At 48.0% G+C, this 23,701-nt stretch overlaps 1 protein-coding gene across 1 annotated transcript in view; it reads right to left on the reverse strand.

The window, feature by feature from the left end:
* Positions 1–14,355: 14,355 nt before the first annotated feature.
* The window catches only part of LOC142297016 (cytochrome P450 2K1-like), a 57,947-nt gene continuing 48,601 nt past the window's right edge, over positions 14,356–23,701 (reverse strand). The window contains exons 9-10 of the mRNA XM_075341225.1: positions 16,312–16,453; positions 14,356–14,616 (exon numbers count right to left, since the gene is read on the reverse strand). Coding sequence (XP_075197340.1) covers positions 14,438–14,616; positions 16,312–16,453 — 321 coding nt within the window. The 3' untranslated portion in view covers positions 14,356–14,437. The remainder of the gene's footprint in view (positions 14,617–16,311; positions 16,454–23,701) is intronic.

Consider the following 23,701-nt stretch of genomic DNA (forward strand, 5'->3'; position numbering starts at 1 on the left):
ACACACCTAACCCACAATTTACTGTAGTGTTCACAGGTGTGGAAGATGACACTCTGTCCCACGACTACCGTTTTTGGTTACATTACATTTGGTAAAGTCAGCAGGATGTGAGGCCCTCATATGAAGTAAATAGGTAAGTGAGGACAGATGGCGTAAACAAAATGGTGCCTGGAATTGTACGGCCTATAATGGTGGCCAGCGGCATGGACCCTAAGATGTCAACAGCTTGTGAGAATGGCTGCTGGATATGTCAGTGAGTGAGGCAGAAGGCAAGGAGGTATGCCATCTTGTGACCAACGGTGCCATGGCAGGGACCTATTTTGCAAAAGGCAAAACTTCAGTCCAGTCAACATCCCTGCAAATTGTTGAACAGTGCAGCATGACCCTGCAGCCGCAGATGGGTCTCTATCTCCATGGAATGAGGCAAAGAGGGTGTGCCATCTCCCACCTGTCCCACAGAGTCAGCCAAAAAGAAGGAAAGGTAGATGCTGTCCTCTGTTGATGATTTATCCACCACTGCAGATGTAGCGCCCCACAGGGCCTCAGGGTTACTCATCACCGGGCCAGTGGTTTTCTGGGGTTGCTGTGACTGACTTGACTCGGCCCCGTGGCCCTGTTGGCTACATGCAAAGGATAAACAAACAGGTGCAAGGTGTAAAAGGGGATGGAAGGAGGGTGAAGGGTCCCTGGGAAGCATGTCACCAGTTGCAGCCTCCTTCGCCGCCATCCCTCCCTGCGACTATTCCTCTTTAGGGGCGGTGTTGGATGGGAATGCGGGATGCTTTGCAGCACCACCCATGGTGTGCAGCCAGGGATTAGCCACCGCTGTGAGATGTTAGTCTCCTCTGGGTTTGATGTTAACGCAGCTCATATAGTCTAGCTCCCCACAGGTGGAGCGAGCCCCAGGGAGGATGAGGGCGGTGGGGACGGCTGATGGCGCCTTAAGTGCAGGGCGGTGGCGCCGTCAATGACAAGGAGAACACCAAAGCTGCAGTTTAAAGTTCTCTTTACTCACAGTTCTTAAGATGCCCCAGAGGTGCCGCTCTCTGCCGCGATGGACCTCAGCCGGTCCCAAGTAATCAGAGGCAATCGCCGGTGTATGTGTAAATATGTGAGACCATCCTCCTCTGTACTGACATGCGGTTCTCAGTGGCCTGAAGCAATTTGGGTACCCCGCTGTCGGCGTTAAGTGTCCTATCCCATATGAACGTGGCGCGGATCCTCTCCATGGGGTCCGACCGTAGCCCTAACCCCAGATACTATATGTCACTGTACTCTGGGAAAGTGGGTAGTGGGCGATGTGACTTAGAATCCCCTTCCCCTGCAGATTTGTTAGAGTCCATGAAGGTTTCGTCGTGGGCGGGGAGGACGCCGCCGCTGCGCGCTCGCTAACGCTCGGGTCCGACGCTGCTGCGGGTGCTGCTCGGTGGCTCGAGCGGTGGGCTGGATCCGGGGACTCGAGCGGCGCTCCTCGCCCGTGAGTGAAAAGGGTAGTGGGTTTGGGGGATTTAGTCCGTGACGCCACCCACGGGTCATGGTGAAGATGGGCACCACTGCTGCTGGTCACGGTGATCCCGGGAGCGATGGTAGGGCGCAGCTGGGATAATGATTTCCCCCTCTGTGGGTAGGGGTCGGTGGTCCCGGGGCCCGGTGATGTGATGGGGAGGCTGGGTTGGTGAGGTGCAGGGTTGCAGGGACAGTGCGGTGCGGTGCCGGATGGCACGGGTGTACTCACTCAGTAAGAGATGCACAAAGTCCTCGGGTCCTCGGTAAACCAAACGGCTGGATGGACGGGTCCCGCAGCCGGCTGCAGTGTCTCTCCCCGGACAGGTGATGGCGGCTGTCTTTCCCTGCACCTTGATGTACTTGGTTGACTACTATGGATCCCCAAGGGTAGTCCGCTCTCCGGTTTATGGATGCCAGAGGAGCCCGTTTGCCCGCAGGCGCTGGCCCTTGGGTCTCTAGCCTTAGGCAGTAGCTGTATACCCTCATGGTGTGGGCGCTTGCCTTCTATCGGGTCTTTGGCTGTTAGGAAACCCCTGGGGTTCCGGTCACACTCTGATTTGACTATTGTCGGCGGCTCCAAGCCTGGTCGGTGTCCGATGGCCCTGCCTGTGTGTGCTGGCTTCACTTCACTCCCCGGTCGGTATCGGGGGGGCCAATGCCCGACCCCGGTCCTACGGTTCCGCGTTGCTTCACCACTCCTGCAGACGGCCACCACCGTCTGCCAACCTTGCTGTCAGTGCCTGGGCCACAAACCCAGACACTCAAGTGCTTGCTCCTCTCACTTCAAACTCCTAAACTGTTCTGACACTTTTCCCGCCTCCAGGCCTGTGAACTCCTCGGTGGGTGGAGCCAACCGCTTGGCTCCGCCCCACCTGGTGTGAACATCAGACTCTGGAGGGAGGCAGCAAGGGTTTTTGTTTGGCTGGTGTCACTGTCTAATGGGGGTGGGGGTGTTTGAGTGTTATCTGTGACGACCTGGCTAGTCCAGGGCGCCACATTCCCCCTTGGTGAAATGCAGACTGTCCGCGGGCTGCCCGTCCATCACTGGTTTTATTTTATTTTTTTTCAAAACTGTAAAACATAAATAACATGTAAACATTTCAAACATATAAGCATTTTTGTTAGGTCACTTAAACGTTGCACATATAAAAACATTTTAATACTGACAGATGGACGGATGTCTTCCGCTCTCCCACCCAAGCACCCTAGTCCTGATGCTGCCCCTAAGAAGTGGGCAGCACCCCTTGACCCCAGTCCAGGTTCAGGCTGCCCGAGCGGGAACGGGTACGGTTACTCGCACCCGGCTGTCACTTCAGGGGACCCCACGTCCAAGGGGGACCCCTGACCCCCGGAGGATGGCCACCGGTCCTGGTGGTGGCCGGGTCCCAGCCTGCTCTGCTGCGGGCCCTTCTTCCAATCTGCTTCTGCGGAGGCGACAACGGTTTCCATCCCATAAAACTATTTACAAACCCACAAGTTCGTGGGTGGCCTGCCAGTTCTCGGCCATGTCCATGAGTAGTTCCTCATGTGGGAGGTAAACACAGAAAGTCCCTCTGGGGACAACTTACCGGCAACGGCCGGAATAATCACACAGATAATCAGTAGTGATGAGCGAGTATGCTTGTTACTACTCGGTACTCGCACGAGTATCACTGTACTCGGGCTACTCGGCGGGTACCGAGTAATTTTGCAATACTCGTGCTGTACTCGTGGTCTTCATCCCTGCATGTTGGCGCTCTTTTGAGAGCCAGCCCTCATGCAGGGATTGGCTGGCAGACCACTGCAATGCCACAGCCCTGTTAGTTGTGGAATTGCAGTGATTGGCCGGCCTGCACAGCGTGACCGAGCCTTTATACCGGCGGGCGCGCTGTGCTCTGTACACAGCCATCTCATATTCCCTGCTTTCCACGCCCACAGGCGCCTATGATTGGTTGCAGTGAGACACGCCCCCACGCTGAGTGACAGGTGTCTCACTGCACCCAATCACAGCAGCCGGTGGGCGGGTCTATACTGTGCAGTAAAATAAATAAATAATTAAAAAAAACGGCGTGCGGTCCCCCCAATTTTAATACCAGCCAGATAAAGCCATACAGCTGAAGGCTGGTATTCTCAGGATGGGGAGCCCCACGTTATGGGGAGCCCCCCACCCTAACAATATCAGTCAGCAGCTGCCCAGAATTGCCGCATACATTATATGTGACAGTTCTGGGACTGTACCCGGCTCTTCCCGATTTACCCTAGTGCGTTGGCAAATCGGGGTAATAAGGAGTTAATGGCAGCCCATAGCTGCCACTAAATCCTAGATTAATCATGTCAGGCGTCTCCCCGAGATTCCTTCCATGATTAATCTGTAAATTACAGTTAAAAAACACACACACCCGAAAAATCCTTTATTAGAAATAAAAAACACTAACAAAGTCCCTCATTACCAATTTATTAACCCCGACAAACCCTCCATGTCCGGCGTAATCCACGGACCTCCAGCGTCGCGTCCAGCTCTGCTGCATGGAAGTGACAGGAGCTGCAGAATACACCGCCGCTCCGATCAGCTTCACACAGCAACTGAGGTGAGTAGCGGCTCCAAGCCTGGTTGGGGTCCGATGGCCCTGCCTGTGTGTGCTGGCTTCACTTCACTCCCCGGTCGGTACTGGCGGGCCAATGCCCGACTCCGGTCCTACGGTTCCGCGTTGCTTCACCACTCCTGCAGACGGCCACCACCGTCTGCCAACCTTGCTGTCAGTGCCTGGGCCACAAACCCAAACACTCAAGTGCTTGCTCCTCTCACTTCAAACTCCTAAACTGTTCTGACACTTTTCCCGCCTCCAGGCCTGTGAACTCATCGGTGGGTGGGCCCACCTGGTGTAGACATCAGACTCTGGAGGGAGGCAACAAGGGTTTTTGTTTCGCTGGTGTCACTGTCTAATGGGGGTGGGGGTGTTTGAGTGTTATCTGTGACGACCTGGCTAGTCCAGGGCGCCACAGTTTCACCAACCGAGGGTTCTGCACCACGACTGTGTACCGCCCCGTGCTCGGCTGCAGCCGAGACGCTCGGATCCGGGTTCGCTGGTGGGTGGCTCGAGCATCTCCGGACCCGGGGGTCCTGTGGTCACTTCGATCTGAAAGGGGCTGGCGGTTTAGGGGGCGTAGGTGTACGTCCGGAGCCGTGGTTAAGTTTGTGACGCCACCCACGAGATGTGGTGAAGGTGGACACCACCGCTGCAGTTATGGGGCACCCGGGGGAGATGTTATGTAGCAAGTTGTTAACCCCTCCATGGGCAGGGATGGTGGTCCCGGGATCCATTGGGGGTGTTTGGTGGTGCAGGGAGATGGTCGGCCGGAGGGCACTGGTGTACTCACGATTAGAAACACACACAAGTCTCTGGTAAATCAAGGTGATGGTGGTCGGTGCCCGCAGCCGGCTGCAGTCTGGTCCCCCACCCGGGTGGTGGTCTCTGCCTTTCTCCTGCACCTGTTTTGTGATGATGGACTGCCTGCGCCTGCAATGCCAGGAGTCCGCTCCCTAGCTTGTAGATGTCGGAAGAGCCCTTTGCCCACAGACGCTGGCCCGTGGGATCTCTCTGCCGTGGCGGTGGCTTTTTATCCCCCTCGTTGGGCTGTTGTCTTCAGTCAGGACCTGTAGTCCTGGCTGCAATCAGTGAATTAGCTACCCCCAGTAGCTACTGGATCTAGCTTCAGGGTCTGAGTACCCCCCTTTGTGCTCCGGTTTCCGAGTCGGTTCCCCAGGTCGGTACTGACGGGCCACTACCCTGTCCCGGTCCACCACGGTTCCACCGAGCCATCTTCCCGGCTCCTGCAGGCAGAGGCCTCCGCATGCCTCCTAGCCAAAGGTGCCCGGGCTCCAACCCTGGCACCTGTCAGTCTGCTACAGGCCTGTCACGCAGGCCTGACCTCCTCCACTCAACTCTCAAACTAGACTCCTTTTTACTGACTATTTGTGCTTCCTGCCTCAGGCTCTCTGAACTCCTTGGAGGGCATGCCAACCGCCTGGCTCCGCCCCCTGGTGTGTCCATCAAGCACTGAGGGAGGTGACTAGGTTTTAATGGTTGGCTGATGACACCTTGTTAGGGGACTGGTGTAGTGTGGGGCTCTATCTGTGACTACCTGGCTTGTCCAGGGTGTCACAACTGCACTGGCATTGTGGGAACGGTTAGGCTTGACCTCAGCTACCATGTCTCCTCTGTCTCACTATCTCCACTGGTCGCCTCTCGCCCTATTCCAGTCTCATCCCTGCAGACTCAGTGCGATGTTGTGGCTCCTGGTCCTGGGACAAAGTCCTCTAGTCTCCAGTTCCCAGGACAAGCTTTGCTCTCCTTTCTCTCTTAAGGCTGTCTGCATTCGTGCTCCCAGACTAAACTGACTCAAAACTGTTTGAGTTTGCTCACTTCCTCTGGCAGCCTCCACCCTTGGAATGACTCTGGCAGCACCCACCTTTTGGATGACTCTTGGTGGCGGGAATTCCCCAGGCAGTCTGACTTCCTGTGTTGTATAACTAGCTGACTCATGGGCTGGAGATTGTGTAAGATCTCTGTGTGTATGTTTTGTATGTGCAGTGGTTAACCTCTTCTTACACGAGATAAGAATTACACCATAAACCAGATGCAATTCCCTGTGGCGACTGAAGCCTCAGGGGCACCACACAGAGGACTGTGAACATCCGGTGGGAGAAAATTGGAGAGAAGAAGAAACTGAAGCAGCATCTGTAGTGAAGCCATTTGATGGGCTGAGACCCATTGAGTTTAGCTGGGGACGGGCTGGGGGGGTTCTTTGCCAAAGCCAGCAGCTCAGATAGGATTCTGGTGGCCACACATGGAAATGGATGTGGTGGAGGAGAGAATGAAGGCACATGATCTTGCTAGAGAATGGAGGGCGGGTCCTAGTAGGCCATTCTTTGAAGAGCAATGCACTTAGAGCTGGGTAGATGACTTTTGCCATATCAAGGACTTTGACTTCATAGAAGTTCAAGAGACGAGTGACCAGGTCTACATGAATCGGGCCATGGTGAAATAGAACTATTTACCCTACCGCTTACAAAAACTGTATGTGGGGGAGCGAGTAATCTCCTATAAGATGTGTTGTCACAAGGGCTGGTATGATATAGGAGTAACCAATCCCACCACCCTGGAAGAGGTGCTAGGATGGGAGGAGGAGGAGGCTGAATTTGAAAGGAGGAGAGGGAACCGGCGTCAGTGGGAAAGAAAGGATGATTCGAGGTCAGAGGTGAAACAGGTAGAAGGGAGGAAATAGGCTGACCTGTCTTAACCACATTTCTGCACCTTTTAAGTAATCTAGGTTAGTTGTATTATATTTTCATTGTGTTTTTAAATGCATTTTTTTATATATGCATGTCTTTGATATGTCTTATTTTAAATAAAGCTGCTTTTGTTTTTTATACTTCCTGGTATTTGGGGTTGACAAAATTTAATATGCAGAGTGTTTTTGCCCTAAAAATTTGCTTGTGTTTTTTACCTGCAGATTTTCTCCATCTAATGCAATTCCAAGGGGAAAATCAGCACGTAAAACTCAGTGTAACCGCAAGAGAAATTAACATGCTGCGGATTTGAAACACGCACTACAGGTCAATTTACAATGAGTAAAAAATAAGCACAGAGGAAGGGAGATTTCTATAAATCCCATCCACTTTGCTCGAATTGTAGGACAATGTGTAAAAAATGCATCAAAAATATATTGTTTGCACAACATTAAGAAGAACCTAGACGTAAATGATCGTCGGAATCTAATTGATGTTTTCTTAGCAAAGTAACAAGATGTATAATAAAAGTTCACCATTTGTTTTGAGAAAGCCATTTAAAATACATGATATCTTAAAATGTCACATGTGGGGCCTACCTATGCTGGAATGTGGTCCATATTTCATTTTCTCCTCCCCCAAAGGAAACAGAAGACTTGACTGGAACGTTTAGGTATTTTTGTTATTTTATTCTTTTTTATTTTATAACTGCTATGCATATTTGTGTGACATTTTTATCTTTTTCTTTTATACCTTTTTTATTGTAAGCCCTCTACTTTTCCTATTAAAGCTTAAAACTTGAAGAAACGTTTGATCCTTTGATGCTGTAAAGAATCCGTAGCCTTACACTGAGTGTGTGATCCTGTTGATTGTCAGACAGTATTATATTTTGGAGACTCATCACCCCGTGTGTTTGGTGAATGGTCGCAGCGTGTTGTGTAACCAGGGTGTATGGACTGTATTGGGGTGTGATTTATGCCCTATAACAGAGGTTGAGTGCTGAACTGAGTAAGGGGCAATAAATTTACCCTTGTAGGTGCAAAGCACAGCACATGCTGAGAAGTGTGTAAATTCAATTACTGAGAATTACACTAATGTGCACATTCATATACAGTACTTAGAATTTAATACATACTGTACATGAGAGAGAGTTTGGAGGAGTAACTAGATCTTTGTCCTAGAGTGACTCTAATCAATATGAAAAAGCAATGAGCCAATACTTGGACCAGGCACTAAGGTGATTAAGGGGTTTGAGTACTGCAAGGGTTAAGAAATCGACTGGTAAGAGGTGTCACTAGGTGGGTTAGTTCCTAGAGGAAAAGGAGTAAGGAAGGAATTTCTAAGATAGCGTCCATTTACAGGAGCCAGCCAATTTAGGCACAAGCTAAGAAGAAAAAAATATCCCACCCACTCTCTCTTTTTGTTGTTTTTGCTGGTACCTTTTCATTGGATTTTTGATCAGGGGGAAAGGGAATGGTTTCTTTGGAATGTGACTTTGGTGCTTTTTCAATCTCTGTCATAGTAATAAAGCCCAGGGGGGTGCCTCGAATTTGGTCGATGTTGTTAATGGCGGATCAGTGGTGGGGGAGCCCACAAGGTTCTGCTCAAGTGATGAACAAACACTAAAATGCTCGAGCTCTGGTTATTAAAAACGAGCAGGTTGGATGCTAGGTTGGTCTCGACTTGAGTAATGAATATAATGGATGTCAATGTTAAACTTGAGCTTTATCTGGAAGAGTCTAACAGGATGGCTGGAAAATCACTGAACTGAATGAAAACAGCATGCGGAAGACAACTAGATGCCCCTCTGACTTACAGATCACTGCTGGGAACTAAATTAATAAATAAATAATTTAAAAAAAAAAAAAATGATGTGTAGTCCTCTCTTCATTTGTTAACCAGCCAAGGTAAAGCAGGCAGCTGGTGGCTGGTATTATCAGGGTGGGAGGGTCCATGGTTACTTGGCCCTTCCCAGCCTAAAAATATCAGCCCTCAACCTCCCCAGAATTGGCACATTGCATTGGATGTTCCAATTCTAGCATTTTTGCGTGGATTTTCCCAATTGCCCTGGTACAGTGAGAATCAGGGTCATATTTTGGGGGCTTTATGTTATCTGTATAATGTCAGCTGATATAAAGCCCAGGGGTTATTAATTGACTGGGCGATATCAGACACCCCCATTACAAACCCAGTAATAAAAAAATACACAGGAAAAAAAAATTGTTTATATGAATAAAGACTACCACACACTGTTCCTCATTCACCAATTTATTATTGAAAATGTTCCTATCACGGACATTGGTAGCATCAAAGATATGGGGCTTCAGCCCTGACCTTCTTGTCCAGAGCCCTGGATCTCCTGCGATCGCCGAATTGAACAGTGTCAGTGTCACAATGATGCCGACATCATTCAGTCCCGTGATAGAGCGTGAAGCTATAATTTCATCGCACTACATCTGAAGGCCTGCCATAGCAGTATAGAAGACAAGACGGAGGCGATGAAGCTGGGAATCAGGATTGGGTGAAAATAATTTTTATTGCTTTTTTTGTTTGTTTGTGTTTTTTAGATTATACATTTGCGGGGTCATCATACTATATAGATAGAACTGGGGGCTATAATAGAGTATTTAGGATGTTGTGGGGGACATCATACTGTATATAGGGAGCTGTGTAAGACCATTGACTGCTTGACAACTTTTACTGTACAGCCAGAGCCATCCCCGTGACTTAAACCCAACCATTGCCTGGAGGATTATAGTTAATTTACTACCAGCAGTGGTGTTTAATGTGCAAAATTTAAATACTATTAACTTGCAGATTAACTCGTTATCTTCAGGTTAAAGGCGTTTCTTAAAGGTGACATATTCTCTTTAATCTGAGAGCAACATAATATAGTGAGAGCATGAGAGCCTGAATCCAGGGATGTGTCATTTATGAGGCTGTGTGTTGTGGTTTCAATACAATCAGTATATTATCTGTAGGTGATGAACTGACACGGGTGACAGACAGTTTTGTGGTGTCCGGCAATAGAAGGTCACAGCTTTGGCTGTGCAAAAAGCTCCCTGACGTTCTTCTATTCCTGCTGTCAGGATTCAGTGTACTAAATGTCTTCTCTGCTAGGATTTCATCCTTTTCCCTTTGGGACGCAGTAGAGCTCCTCTTCCCTTCAGTTGCTAATCATCTGTATTTCTCTTTGGGTTTAAATACTCTCATTTTGCGCTAATGATATTATTCAGTTCTTTCACAAGCTCCGGATGCAAGCAGGCGGCTTGCACTTATCAGTAGGATCGTTGCTGCTCTTTACTGAACTTCTTACTGAGTCGTATAGTGATAAGTTGTTGTTTCCTTCCCTTGTTTGTTATTCCTTTGTATTTAGTTGGGTTGCCAAAAAGCTCATCTCATTTGCTCCCTACCAAGGGCCCAGATCATGGTCAGTCTAGGGTCCGGTATCAGGCTTGGTGCAAAGGTGCAGAACCTATCTAGGACAGTGAGGAAACCCAGGGCCCAGCAGCAGGCTTGCTAAGGGGACATCTTCTCCCCCTTCCTTAGACACAGGGTTTCCCTTCCTTTTTGCCGATCACTAGTTACTTCCCCATACCTAGTGTGACATGAACACTACAAGACTAGGTCTGATGTGCAAAACAGACTAACTAATAAACAAACCCCTGATTAGCAGCTTACTGACTATTTATAGTGTACACAGAAGGCTGTTACACAGGGATGTGGGCGGGGTTACACAAAGGCTAGAGGACTTAGCTCTGCTACAGATGACAAAACAGGTCTTTTATGAAAACTGCAGCAAGCAGTTGAGTAAGTGATACATCCCTGGAATCAGGCTCTCTTACCCTATATTATTCTGATATCTATCCAACCTGCTGACAGTTTCCCTTTAATAGTGCTATCCTCTAGTGCTGCTATGGGGTCTGTTGTTGATTATTGTACATATGGCATATATCTCCTTCCCTGACCTGTACTAATGTCCACTGCTGCTACTGTCACTAAACAGCCATGCCTGCCACACATTTCCTGGATACCTGCTGTTTTTATAGCACTGCGCTAGACTATACTGCTCCTAGGAAACGTTCTATCTTGGGGGTGCACAAATATGAAACTGCTACCGCAACTGGGCTCATATTTTAAACGGATTTTTGACAGGCCATTGTTTTTTCACTTTGAAAACTGCTAGCTTTTTTTACATTCTATATAGAATATGATTTATTGGTCATTCTTTTTTATTTCTCAAAATGTATTTTAGCTGTTTACATGGCACTTCACTACAAATGACTGCTTTACCTTTCCTCTACCGGATAGTCACTGCTTATCTGTACCTGGACAGGTGCAGTTATTTATTACCTTTATGCTAAAGGAAAAACTCAGCTCACCTTAGCCTTGTTGTTTCTATTATGTAACTTTCCCTCCTCCTCCAAAACCTGTATAACCTCTACGACTACTGAGCTCTCGCTTTATATAGAAAGGTGCAAGATCCAACACAAACAATATGAAACTAGAGCAAAGAATTCCATCAATGCAATTCTTCTAGGATCACAATTACTAAAAAGAAAGCCTCCTCCTTTTTCTCTCGACTAATCCCCTATTTCATGCTCAGCCCACTGAAAGGAAGCTGAATCAGGGCCTGGCTGTGCTGTTTCAGCTGCGTATGCTGTGATATTTCATATTTTTTGGAATATAACACGCACTTTTCCTCCCAAAAATCTGAATATAGAATACCGGTTGGGCTGTCTGTGCGGCGACCGGGTACGTTCTGGCAGCCGGGTGCCTATGGCTGCCGTCGGCCGGGTGCCAATGCAGCACCCTGGGATATGCTACCCCAGTGATCTGCAGGATCCTAAGGCTTTCTGGAACACCCTATGCTGACAACCCACACCTCACACACAGGTAGGGGCACATTCCCTGACACCTGAGCGCAGCATGTAGAGGGTTAACAGTGCTCAGATGTGAGAACCAATCCCTTAGCTGTTAGCCTGGGAAAGGGGTGTGGCTTGTGGGAAGCAACAGGTGTTGCTAGGCAGAGTTGGCAGAGAGGAAAAACGACAGTTGAAGGAGTGAGAGTTGAAAGGAGTCAGACAGTGAGAGGGGTGTGAGGATTGTGAGGAGACCCCCAAAAGGCGACTAGGAGGTAGTAGCCTGAGGGTAGACAGATCCCAGGCACTACACACGATGGGGTACTGGACCCCAGAGTAGACGACAGCTGCAGGCGGTCTGCTGATCCAGCCGTGTGTGGTGACTTCCAGGGTACCACACCACCCATAGGCTCAGGGACACAGCCTCATATATAGGACCCGTGAGAGGGCACAGAGAAGTAGCCTACCCCACAAGGGACCGCGAGGCCTGTCATACTGGGCCCGGAAAGAAAAGGAGCGGAGCGCCGTATGTCATCGTCAGCTTCAGGCAAGGGGACCATCAGCTCTGCATGTGCACGGAGGGCTCAACTGGGACTCACGTCAGCACTGGGACAAAGGAAAGTCGGTTGACCAGCCGTGCCAAACTGCACTTGCAACATCAGTGAGTAAATACCAGTTAATCTGCAAGAACTGTGTCGTGTTTATTACTGGCGCACCACAAGGCGCAGCACACCTACATGGGACTTAAGCCCCTACTGGCGGAGGGTGCAATCACACTTGCTGCTATACCATCTGTCCCTAAAACCACAGCAGCGGCGGGACATCTTATTACCGCAACCCGCCAGTGGCGTCACAAGTGACATATAAAATAACCCTGTTAACGAGCGCCCCCAGGTAACGGAACCGGGCACGGCTACCTGTGACAGCGACCCCCATTATCCACCACCCGGAACCGAGTATCCCAAGGGCCTGGGGTGTGGCAGCGCTCTGCACCTGTCGGTGCCGACTGCCTCTCTGCCCTGGAGGCCGGCTGCCTCTCTGTGTGTGTGGGCGGGTGGCTGTGCGGCAGGTGTTCCAGTGTGACCGCGGTCCCAGTTTCAAATGATAGCGCCGGGAGTCAGCACGTGCACAGATGGAGCTCTTGGATGAGACCTCCATCTGCACATGTGCCATCATTTGAATCGCGATCACAGACAGACTGTGACACTCAACGCACTGGCCTGCTCAACGACTGACCCGCTGCTGCTGCCGCCACTGCCGCCACTGATCCGCCGCTGCTGACGGCACTGACCCGCCACTGCTGACGCCACTGACCCGCCAGCACAACCTCTGCCTTCTGTGACCCCGCTTTACCACCACTGCTGCCCCCCTCCAGTAAGACAACACCAGAGTATAAGACGAACCCCATTTTTATTTCTTTTTTTTACCTTTTTTTTTATCTCTAAATTTGGGGTGCGTCTTATAATCTGGTGCATCTTATAAAACGAAAAATACGGTACTTTAAAAACAGCCTGGACACTATGGGCTGAATTTATCAAAGCTTTTATGCCAGTATTCCAGGATAAAAAGCTTTTGAAAATTGCAGCTGGAATCTCTGTCTCGGTTTTTCAGTTCCCTACAACTTCGTCAGAGGGTAGATGAAGCATTACACGATGTCTATGTAATGCAGGACAGGACCTCGGTCCTCCAGAGTCAACTACAATGTGCCCCTCTATAACTCAACTTTCACTAAGGCCTTCTTCACACATCTGTGTCTCTGGTACATGTGACGTCTGTTTTCATACATGCCGGAGACACAGGCACACGTAGACCTATTCTAAATCAATGGGTTTGCGCACACATGCATGTTTTCCCATAGACTGTGTGTCCATGTGGAGCATACGTGTGTCCATGTGCTCCAAACATAGACATATCCGATTTTTCTCCGGAAGTACGGGTATCACACGGACCGCACGGATGTGATCCATGTGACATCAGTGTGACATGTACCGGAGAAAACACATTTCTGTAAAATAAAATAAATTTCTATACTCAGCTTCTCCACCGCTGCTGTCACTTGCTTCCAACCCCCACTCATTATGCTCATCGCATATGCATGACACAGAGGACCGGAAGCAGCAGCAGCGGGGAGTCGGCAGGGCTGAAGACCGTAGATCAGCACCATGGACAGCAACGCCAGGGACAGGTGAGGAGATAGTTCCTGTTCTTCGTGTGTTATCACGAATAGCATGCGGAGAACACACGTGTGCAAAACATAGCGGCACATGGAGGGCAAAACGTGCGTGTTTTTTACGGACATGTGAAAGAGGCCTAAGAGGGTAAAAGAAAATACAATTTCAAACAAAACAACCCCTGACCAAGGAGAAGAGCTTTCAAATGAACAATCAGGTCCATAGTCTTTGAGTGGACGTGGTCTGCAAAGAAGGACCCAACCTGTAGTAGTCAATAGCAGTTATTCATATGAATGCGATACATAGTCAGGCCTCCAAGCATGGTGGTTCTTGAAGTGACTACCGAAGAGGTGAACAAAGTGTAGGAAGCAATTTTACAATATCTTCATACCCTAATAGGACACATGGATGATATTATACAACACTTTCTTCAAGTACAAGCTATTTTGAGAATGATGACATGAGTTGTCTGCTCACTTATAGAATCTCCTTAAGTTTGTCGCCTATAGAATTCACCATATTTTTTGAAATTAGACTATTATTGGAAAAATGTTAATATCAAAAATTTATTTTTTTTGCCTACTTCCAGAGATTATGTTTTAATCAGACTATAATAAAACAAATGTGTTCTAGTTGCGGGGTATAGCAAGCATTTCATACTGTTTGGGACCATTTGTTGAGGACCTGGCGGGGGTCAAGTCCAATACAGCCCCAGGTGGAGCCTGGAAATTGAAGTTCTGTAGCAAGGTGGTGAAGAAGAGAAACAGCTCCATCAAGGCCAAGGTCTCACCTGCACAACTTCTCTTACCTGGTAAAAAAAGACACAAGAACATTAACATCGACAAATACCTCCCGTTATGGGGGCAGTCATGTGATATATTAGTTTCAATGTGGACCATGTAACACTATATTAACTCTGCATTGGGCATATGGTCTCCATTGTTGAAAGTAATGCTAGAAAATTACTGGGTGAAGGTCTAGATCCTGAATCTCTGGCAATAGGACAGATATTAGCTAAGCCACAGCCAATAGAAGGCTTATCTGAAATACTTCTATTACTACACTATCTGTAGTACCCGGCATTGCCCAGGATAGTAACTAAGTGTATTTCTGTCTGTCTCCCACTCTCCCTCTTTCCCACTCTCTCTCTCCCTGTCTTTCTGTGTCTGTCTGTCTCTCCATTTCTCTCTGTCTGTATGTCTCCATCTCCTTTTCCCGCTGTCTGTCTCTGTCTGTGTCTGTCTGTGTCTCCATTTCTCTCTATCTCTCTCTGTCTGCTTGTCTGTCTCTGTCTCCATTTCTCTGTCTGTGTCTCCCTCTCTATTTGTCTATTTCTCTCTGTCTCTGTCTGTCTGTCTCCCTCTCTGTCTCCATCTCTCCGTCTGTCGGTCTCCCTCTCTGTCTGTCTCCATCTCCATTTCTCTCTATTGTCTGTTTGTCTCCATCTCCATTTCTCTCTATTGTCTGTCTGTCTCCGTCTCCATTTCTCTCTATTGTCTGTTTGTCTCCATCTCCATTTCTCTCTATTGTCTGTCTGTCATCGTCTCCATTTCTCTCTATTGTCTGTCTGTCTCCGTCTCCATTTCTCTCTATTGTCTGTCTGTCTCCATCTCCATTTCTCTCTATTGTCTGTCTGTCTCCGTCTCCATTTATCTCTATTGTCTGTCTGTCTCCGTCTCCATTTCTCTCTATTGTCTGTCTCCATCTCAAGTTCTCTCTGTCTGTCTCTTTCTATCTGTCTGTCTGTCTGTGTCTCCATTTCTTTCTCTCTGTCTCCATTTCTGTCTGCCTGTCTGTCTCCATCTACATTTCTCTGTCTGTCTCCCTGTCTGTCTCTCTGTCTGTATATGCATTTTGCTCTGTCTTTCTCTGTCTGTCTGTATCCATATCCATTTCTTTGTCTGTCTGTCTCCATTTCTCTGTCTGTCTCTCTGTCTGTCTCCATCTCCATTTCTCTCTGTCTGTCTCTGTCTGTCTCCATTTCTCTCTGTCTGTCTCCATTTCTTTCTGTCTGTCTCTGTCTGTCTCCATTTCGCTCTGTCTGTCTCTCTCTGTCTCCATTGACTTTAATGCAAGCAGGCTTTTTGGCTAATAACCGTAAAGTGCGGGGTTAAATTTTCCCCTCAAAACATAGTCTATGACATTTCCTCAGTCACATGGGGTGTCGGTGCAAAAGTTTGTAATTGTAAATGTGACGGTGCAGATTCCTTTAGTGGACACATACACACACACACACACACACACACGTATATATATATATATATATATATATATATATATATATATATATATATGTGTATATATATATATATATATATATATATACACAGCTTTATATATTAAATTTTCCCTATAACTTCTACTGCTGCATGGAGGGTCCTGTAAAAACGCCGCTTGTTTATGATCTCCGTAGCTGGACCATGTGTTACGGTAACATCTTTATAAGTGCAAAAGCTAAATACCTTAGCATTTGCTACAAACAAGCACTCAGTAATAGTATTACCTATTGAGAATGGTATGAAGGCCTCGATCTTCTTCAGCTTTCCTTCTGAGTCCAGAAAGTGTTCAGGGTAAAACTCATTGGGTTTCTCAAAGTAATCGTTATCCCTGAGCACAGAGTGCAGTAATGGGATGATAACTGTGTCCTGTGGGTGAAAGAGCTATGTATGATGCAAGATACACATTCAGACGTTAATATATTCTATGCACGTATCTAGAATCACCAAATCACCATTGAAAGGGTTTTTTTCGGCAAACATGCAAAAAAAAAAAAGATCTGACTGTCATTATAATGAGTCCCCACACTCCCATTACCTTAATTTTCATTATTTTAATTTCCCTTCACCTATCTCCAGTCATCCTAGTGGTCTGTTATTGATTATATCCCGAAGCTCCTGCCAGCTTACACTTTGTACATTGTCCAAGAACCAAAGGTGTATCTGTCAAACAAATCACACTGCCAGCCCCAAAACCCATGCATCTACAAAGCCCCAGACTGCCAGTACCCAACTACCACCATTTTTCCCCCCTAGAAAGACACGACACCGTTCTCTTATAAATTAAAATACTTTTATTTGAATTTTCCATTTTGGAGAGAGGCATGGAGAAAAAACCACTCTCATCTTTTGGCATAAAATTTGGTCGCAGCTTTAAACCAGGCATTAACTTGCCAACATCACGGGGTTCAGGTAAATGTACCGCCTTCCGGCCGTCCGGCGCGGGTATTTCACCACCACTTTTTCTACCCCTTCCGCCAAGGAGCAGCACCGCGCCAGCAAGCTGCGACCCCCCCCAAAAACTGAAATACCTGAGCCGTCCCAGGCATTTCCGAAACCACCATATCCATAACATCATCATTTTGGGGTGTACCCATCCGAGCTTAAGGACAGCCAAATATTGCCTTCCAGCTGGCGGTGCCAGACCAACAACCTCTTTTTTTTTTTTTTTTTTTTAAAAAAACACTTTATTAACAGCACAACTTGGGTAGGCCCTGATCGACCATGCGCCAGGAGAGATCCTTATCACATTCTTCCATAGCTCCAATCCCCCTGGGCCAGAGGGTAACCTTCGACCGGATCGTTGTAACCCTCCGCACTAAAACAGGGAAACCTGTACCTCTCTGACCGGATAAGGGTAAGAGGCCTAGCTAGACGGCCTTGGACCAGCTACTTGAAGCCTATGTGTATCACCAAGTCGGTTGTAGAAAAGAGAGCTCACGCAATCTTGATCGCCTCTGATAGACCCACAGCTGAGCCAAGCTCCGGCAACCTTTCCAATTACTTTCACTGTAACAGGAACCAAGAACCGACCACCAAGGCGAAGAGGCGAAGATCCGCTCTCCTCGCAGACAACATACATGGAAGTAACCTCGGACCCAATCACTGGGCCGACTTGGATCTGAAAGGCAAAAACACTGTCAGAACAGGGAATTCTCGTAACCATCAAACACCTCGTCTCTCCAAGGTGGTACTGACAAAAACCCACAAAAAATTTTTTTTTTTTTTTTTTTTTGGATAAACAAATCACAATCATGTCATTTTACATTAGCCCTGTACGCTGTTCTGAATCTCCTTACGTGTCGAATAAAACCCGATTTCAAAAAACCAACTCCGACCTGACGTCCCTCATAATGCATTTCCATTGTCGTTACCTGATCCACTGAAAACTGTGCTCATGTATGCTGGCTCCTGAAGCCTTGTAGCACCCCAACTCTGGGAGAGTACGTGCCGGGTACCACGGCTGGCAAACACCAAAATAACGAGTAACCGTCGCATTACCAACCAAAAACCAGCCCACAAAATGGAGGACCAACTACGTAACGCTAAAATGAAGGGCCGTCGTCATGGGTAAAAACTGGTCCCATACACCCGCTCGCCTAAGAGACATAAACGACAACGTCGGGACACCCGCCGAGTGAGGGAAAAAGATCCAAAATATCAATGTATAGATTCGCAATGGGGCGAACAATCCAAACCCCCACTTTTTTCTTTTTATTTTTTTTTTTTTTTTTTTAAAAACAAAACAAACAATCTTCGGCTAAAAAAGAATAGGCCTACTGTGCTCCACTCGCTTACCATAATCATCCAACCCTTCAATACCTTTCACCCCACAAGACCCTCATCGCTTCAGTACCGTTCCGCAATTTAAAAATGGGAAGACCGACCTCGTAACAGTTTGCTTGCAACCGAAATTGGTGCACATTCGCTGAATACTGCAGGGCGTGTATTACTAGAGGGTGGCTTGTAAAATCGTCACGCACATCAACCACCAGAGCAACACCCGCTGAATAACGTACCATAGAACCGTCAGGTCAATGCAAAATGGAGGCCCGGATCATAGGCCTAACTTCACCGAGCACCCCACCATCTAGCTGAGAACTCCAACCTTGATCCTGCTGGTGGGTTGAGTTACCAAAATACCTGAGATTGGGATTGCAATAAGGTGCCCGATACAAACCCGGAACCCAGATGCCTGTTTTGCCTTCAACCCTGCGTTGACCCATAATCATTCCAAGCCACAAAAACCTAATCAGCCTGATTACTTATTCGAGGAAAGGGCTGTAGTTGGTTAAGGCTTTTACCCACCGGCATCGTCGGACCACTGGTCATTCTCCTATTTCCCAGTCCACCCCCCTTTTTGTGTAGCTGGAACCGAAATAGGGGGAAAGGCGCAATCAAAGTTAGGTTAATGGACCATGTCCCCCCGGGCCCAGCATAAGGAGCATTTTTTTTTTTTTTTTTTTATATATAACTATATAAACACTTTGTATCGCAAATGATCCCAAACAGCTGGCCCTGCAACGCCGTAATACTCCATCTGCAAATCTGTCTGTTCCTGCTCTTGAAACTATTATGGCATGGCACGGTGGCACAATGGCTAGCTGCAGCCCTGGGGACCTGGGACCAAATCCCGCCAAGGACACCATCCGCAAGGAGCCTGTACGTTCTCCCCGTGACTGCGTGGGTCTACTCCGGGCACTCTAGCCTCCTCCCACACCCCCATAAACATACAGATAGGGAATCCAGACCGTAAGCCCCGATGGGGCAGCGTCCCCAATCCATGCAACGCACACAAAAACTAAAAGTGAATTTATACCTTTTAGAATATGTATGTGGAAGTAATTGTCCAGAAAATATTAGCGGGCATAATTATTCTGCGAATAGCTAACATTGCCGGTTTTCCCATCTCACTTGTTTATTTTCGGTTCTTACGGTAAGGAAAACCAATTAAAACATACGTAATTAACCAAAGAGGGAAAATCTAGTACAAAAGGATGAAAATTACTTCACTACAAAAAAGAAGCAGTTTTAGAAAAACAATCAAACCATGCAAATGTACAGAGATATACTTCTCACATTTCGATAAAACTAACTGTGGCCAATATCGATCCCTTCTTTCAATTACAGCATGAAATCAGGGGTAAAACAGGGGGGTTAGATCCCGTGATCCCATAATATTGTCACTAATCAATAAATCACTTGAAGGGTCAGTTAACCGGTGGCAACAAGATTATTACAAGGAATGGAGGCCGCCTGTATTAAACTAAGGTTGAAAAATTAAGATATGTTTAATTTTTGAAAGACGTCTCAGAGGATATCTCATTTGTACCTCTTCCGACAAGTCTACAAGCTGCCGTAACCCTCAGTCTGATACAGCGCCGCAAAATCAGCTCTGCCCTCATCTACTGTATCCTCACCTATCCCTTGTAGACTGTGAGCCCTCGCGGGCAGGGTCCTCTCTCCTCCTGTACCAGACCGTGCCTTGTATGGTTTATGATTATTATACTGGTACGTATTATGTAAAAACCCCTTTCGCATGTAAAGCGCCATGAATTATATGGCGCATAATAAATAATAATAATTTGTATAAATACCCGTGTGGTCAATATAAATAAACTGCCACCAAACTTAATCCTCCGAAATAGGGAAGGCTTCTTTACAGTTAGAGCAGGTAGATTGTGGAATGCTGTCTACAAGGGGTAGGAATGCTAGATACCATCACAGCTTTTAACAGAAAACGGGGGAAGGCGATTCCCTCAGCACCAATAACATTGTTTGTTATAAATAACTTAGTGACAACATGTAGAGCTGGGCGGGAAGCCTGTTACCTGTGACATCACATTGTCCTCCCTAGGGGCACTTATCCCACCCCGCACTCCCCATCAGGGTACTCACCTGGTGATTCCGGAAATGACAAGACGACTGGATCTAGATCTACCCACGTAACGCCTGCTACGACGACGCTCACACCTATCCAAGGGTTAAGATGACAGACTCCGGACATGGTGGCTACCCATGCCAAAGCTTGCTACCGTGACCCCTGCACATGACCGTACAACGCGATAGTCGGCACCGCACCCACCGCCGCCATAACATGCTGAAATCCACTGTGTGACAACGGGGCGGGGCTGTTAACAGTCACCATTGTCATAATGTCAAATGGAGTGTGTTTTGGCCTGGGAGGGGGCTTGGTGTAGGTGTGGTATCAGCAGGAGGGAAAACACGCCACCTGCTGACTGTTGCTTCTTGCCCCTGTTCACTACCAGCCCCCCTCAATTTGAACATTGAAGTCCTAACAGAATCCCTTAACCCGCCCGCTCACTGGGAGACCCACATGGTCCCTGGTTCATTCCCAGGCTAGCCCCCTTGGCATTCCCGGGGCATACAAACGGAGGGGAGGGGAAGTTCAGTGTGTGTGGGATGGGGCGTTTTGAACTCTTGCAGGTTAGTGCCTGCATACTACATTCCCCCCTACAGTGCCTCCAACCTGCGCTGTGACAGGGACTGCACTGAGTCTGCACTTCAATTAGGCTGTGTGCCTAATTCATGCGTCCTGCGTCCCCTGCACAGTCTATGGAGACTGTGCAGAGGCCGTACGCACGTTGCATAGTAGAACGCAGCGATTCAGCTGTTGCCCGAATCGCTGTGTTCTAAGAAGTGACATGTCACTTCCGTGCGCTTTGCCGGCAGCTCCTGCTCTGTCTATGGCAGGAGCTGCAGGCTGAGCGCACGTTCTCTACCGGCACCATGCGCCTCAGAACGGAGCTTTTCAGCTGCGCTCTGAGGCACACCTTTTAGGTGCCGTGCAGAGCGCACACAGCCCTACCCAGCTCCTCCTCGGCACTGGCGACGGTGTCTGGTCGGCGGTGGCTGGGCGGCGGGTGGGCGGGGCCAATGACAAAGAGCGCGAAGCGCTCTTTTTCAAACTTAATGGCGGCTCAAGCTGACCGGCGGGCGGGTAGTTCCCTCAGAACGCCGCTCGCCGGCGCACGTAGCTTGAGCCTCAGCAGGGAGGGAGCCGCTCACAGCAAACAGCGCCGTGAGCAGAACGCTTTCCTCCATGCTGATTTTAGGGGAGGAGGGGGGGGTTGAGGGGGGGGGGGGTGGGGCGTGAGGGTGTTAAATAATGGCGAGCACAAGCGGACCAGCGGGCGGGTAGTTCCCTTAGAACGCCGCGCTCACCGGTCACACATCGCTTGTGCCTCAGCAGAGAGGGAGCCGCTCACAGCTAACAGTGCTGTGAGCTGAAACGCTTACCTCCCTGCTGATAGCTCTCTTACCGCCTCCAGGAGCGGGTCTCTGTGTCCGGCTGCCCAAACAGGTCCGGGTCCTGCAGCCGAGAGGCTGGAAGCTGGGCAGCACGGTGATATGTATCCAGGAGGCGGGGCTTAGGCCAGTCACACCACAGGAGGCGGGGGCGGCAGGTCTGTGTCTTTCTAGGGGGAGACCTCTATTTAAACATGCATAGGGGCCAGCAGTCAGGGGGCAGCATCTCAAGTTTCTGGCTGCAGTGCCCCTCATTCTGAGACTTCTACAGTCTCAAGATGGTTAAATGCCTGCCCAAAAGGTTTCTCTCTACCATGTTTCCCGGAAAATAAAACATGGTCTTATATTATTTTTTTTTCTCCGAAAGATGCACTTGGGCTTTTTTTCAGGGGGTATCTTATATTTTCTCATGAGCAACAGTTCACATTTATTCTTGAACAAAAAAAAAAAAAAACAATTTTCATTGAAATACAATCATGTGACCACATTCTGATTAACATTTTGCAAATTCTCTTATCTGACCTGCTATTCTCATGGTGCAGACCAGTCCTATAGTGGTGGGTATAGACCATATTAACAATAGTTTGAATTTCCTGCTTACATGTATTATTCACTATGCACTGCTAAGTTTGCCCCCAAAAGAAAGCAGACACCCCCTAAAAGAATCACACTCACCAGACCCCAAACAATTAGAATTGGCAAGTGAATGGGCTCTCACATACAAATCTGCATCGCTGTCAGGTTTGTTGTAAACACATTTGGACTGGGTTCCGGGTTGGGGCTCCCTCTTGTGGCCAGTGCTGGCAGTAGAGTTGGTCTGCTTAAAAGAAGCCAGACAGCTGATGATGATTGGAAATCAGGCTGCTCAGACTCAGCCTATATAACTGAGTAGTGTTTTCTAGGTCTGGGCCAGTGATAAATGTTGTCTCCTGAGGTGCTGTGGACATTCTGGAGCCTACCCTATCTTCTGTTTCCACCTGAACTCCTTGCAGATAAGAGGTGTCTTTGCACCTCTTGCTGTTTTTTTTTTCATTTTCTTGTTGTTTTTATTTTTGTGGTACTAAGGCTTGTTTCCTGGTTTCTGTTTGTGTAGAGTTCTGGGTGGTGTTGAAATACCCTGCTGGGAATGTCTGTGTACCCAGCTCCATATTCTGCAATGTTTTGTCATGCTTGGTATTAATTTCAGTCCTTCCTCTATATTAGTGTTTTGCTTGGATCCCAGTAACATCTGAGTACTGATATAGTAAGGGAGAGATTGTGTAGTCTAAGTTTTTCATATCAGGTGTGTTGTTTTTTTGTTAGGGTTTTGCGCGGTTGTAGACCGTGCTCTTTTCTGTCCTTTCTTATTTAGATAGTTTGGGCCTCATCTTTGCTGAATCTGTTCTCTACCTGTGTACTGTGTTTCATCTTGTTTCACCGGCTTTACATGTTTGGGGGCTACCTATAATCTTTGGGGAACTGCTCCAAGGCAGATTAGCATTCCTTGTTTTTCTCTATTTAGGGATAATTAGCTCTCCGGCTGTGTCGAGGCGACTAGGTAATCGTAGGCATGTCCCACGGCTACTTCTAGTTGTTTTGTCAGTGTGAGGTCGGTAGTCTGCTCAGTTTCCAACCACTCTCGTGATTCTCTGGGTTTCATAGTTTTTACCCCTTTTGATCATCCTCAGTCACTGAATCATAACACAGGTCCCCTTGTGTTCTACAGCAGTTGGCTCCCTCTGGTGACTGTAAGAAGTATCGTTCAATATTGGTACCTGATCTGTTTGTGGGAGCTGCAATGCAATGCATCTGAAAAGGTGAGGGACCTGACAGCAATGCAGATCTCTGTCTGAGAACCCATCCACAGTC

The sequence above is a fragment of the Anomaloglossus baeobatrachus genome, chromosome 3 (assembly GCF_048569485.1).
Source record: "Anomaloglossus baeobatrachus isolate aAnoBae1 chromosome 3, aAnoBae1.hap1, whole genome shotgun sequence".
Taxonomy (NCBI): Eukaryota; Metazoa; Chordata; class Amphibia; order Anura; family Aromobatidae; genus Anomaloglossus; species Anomaloglossus baeobatrachus.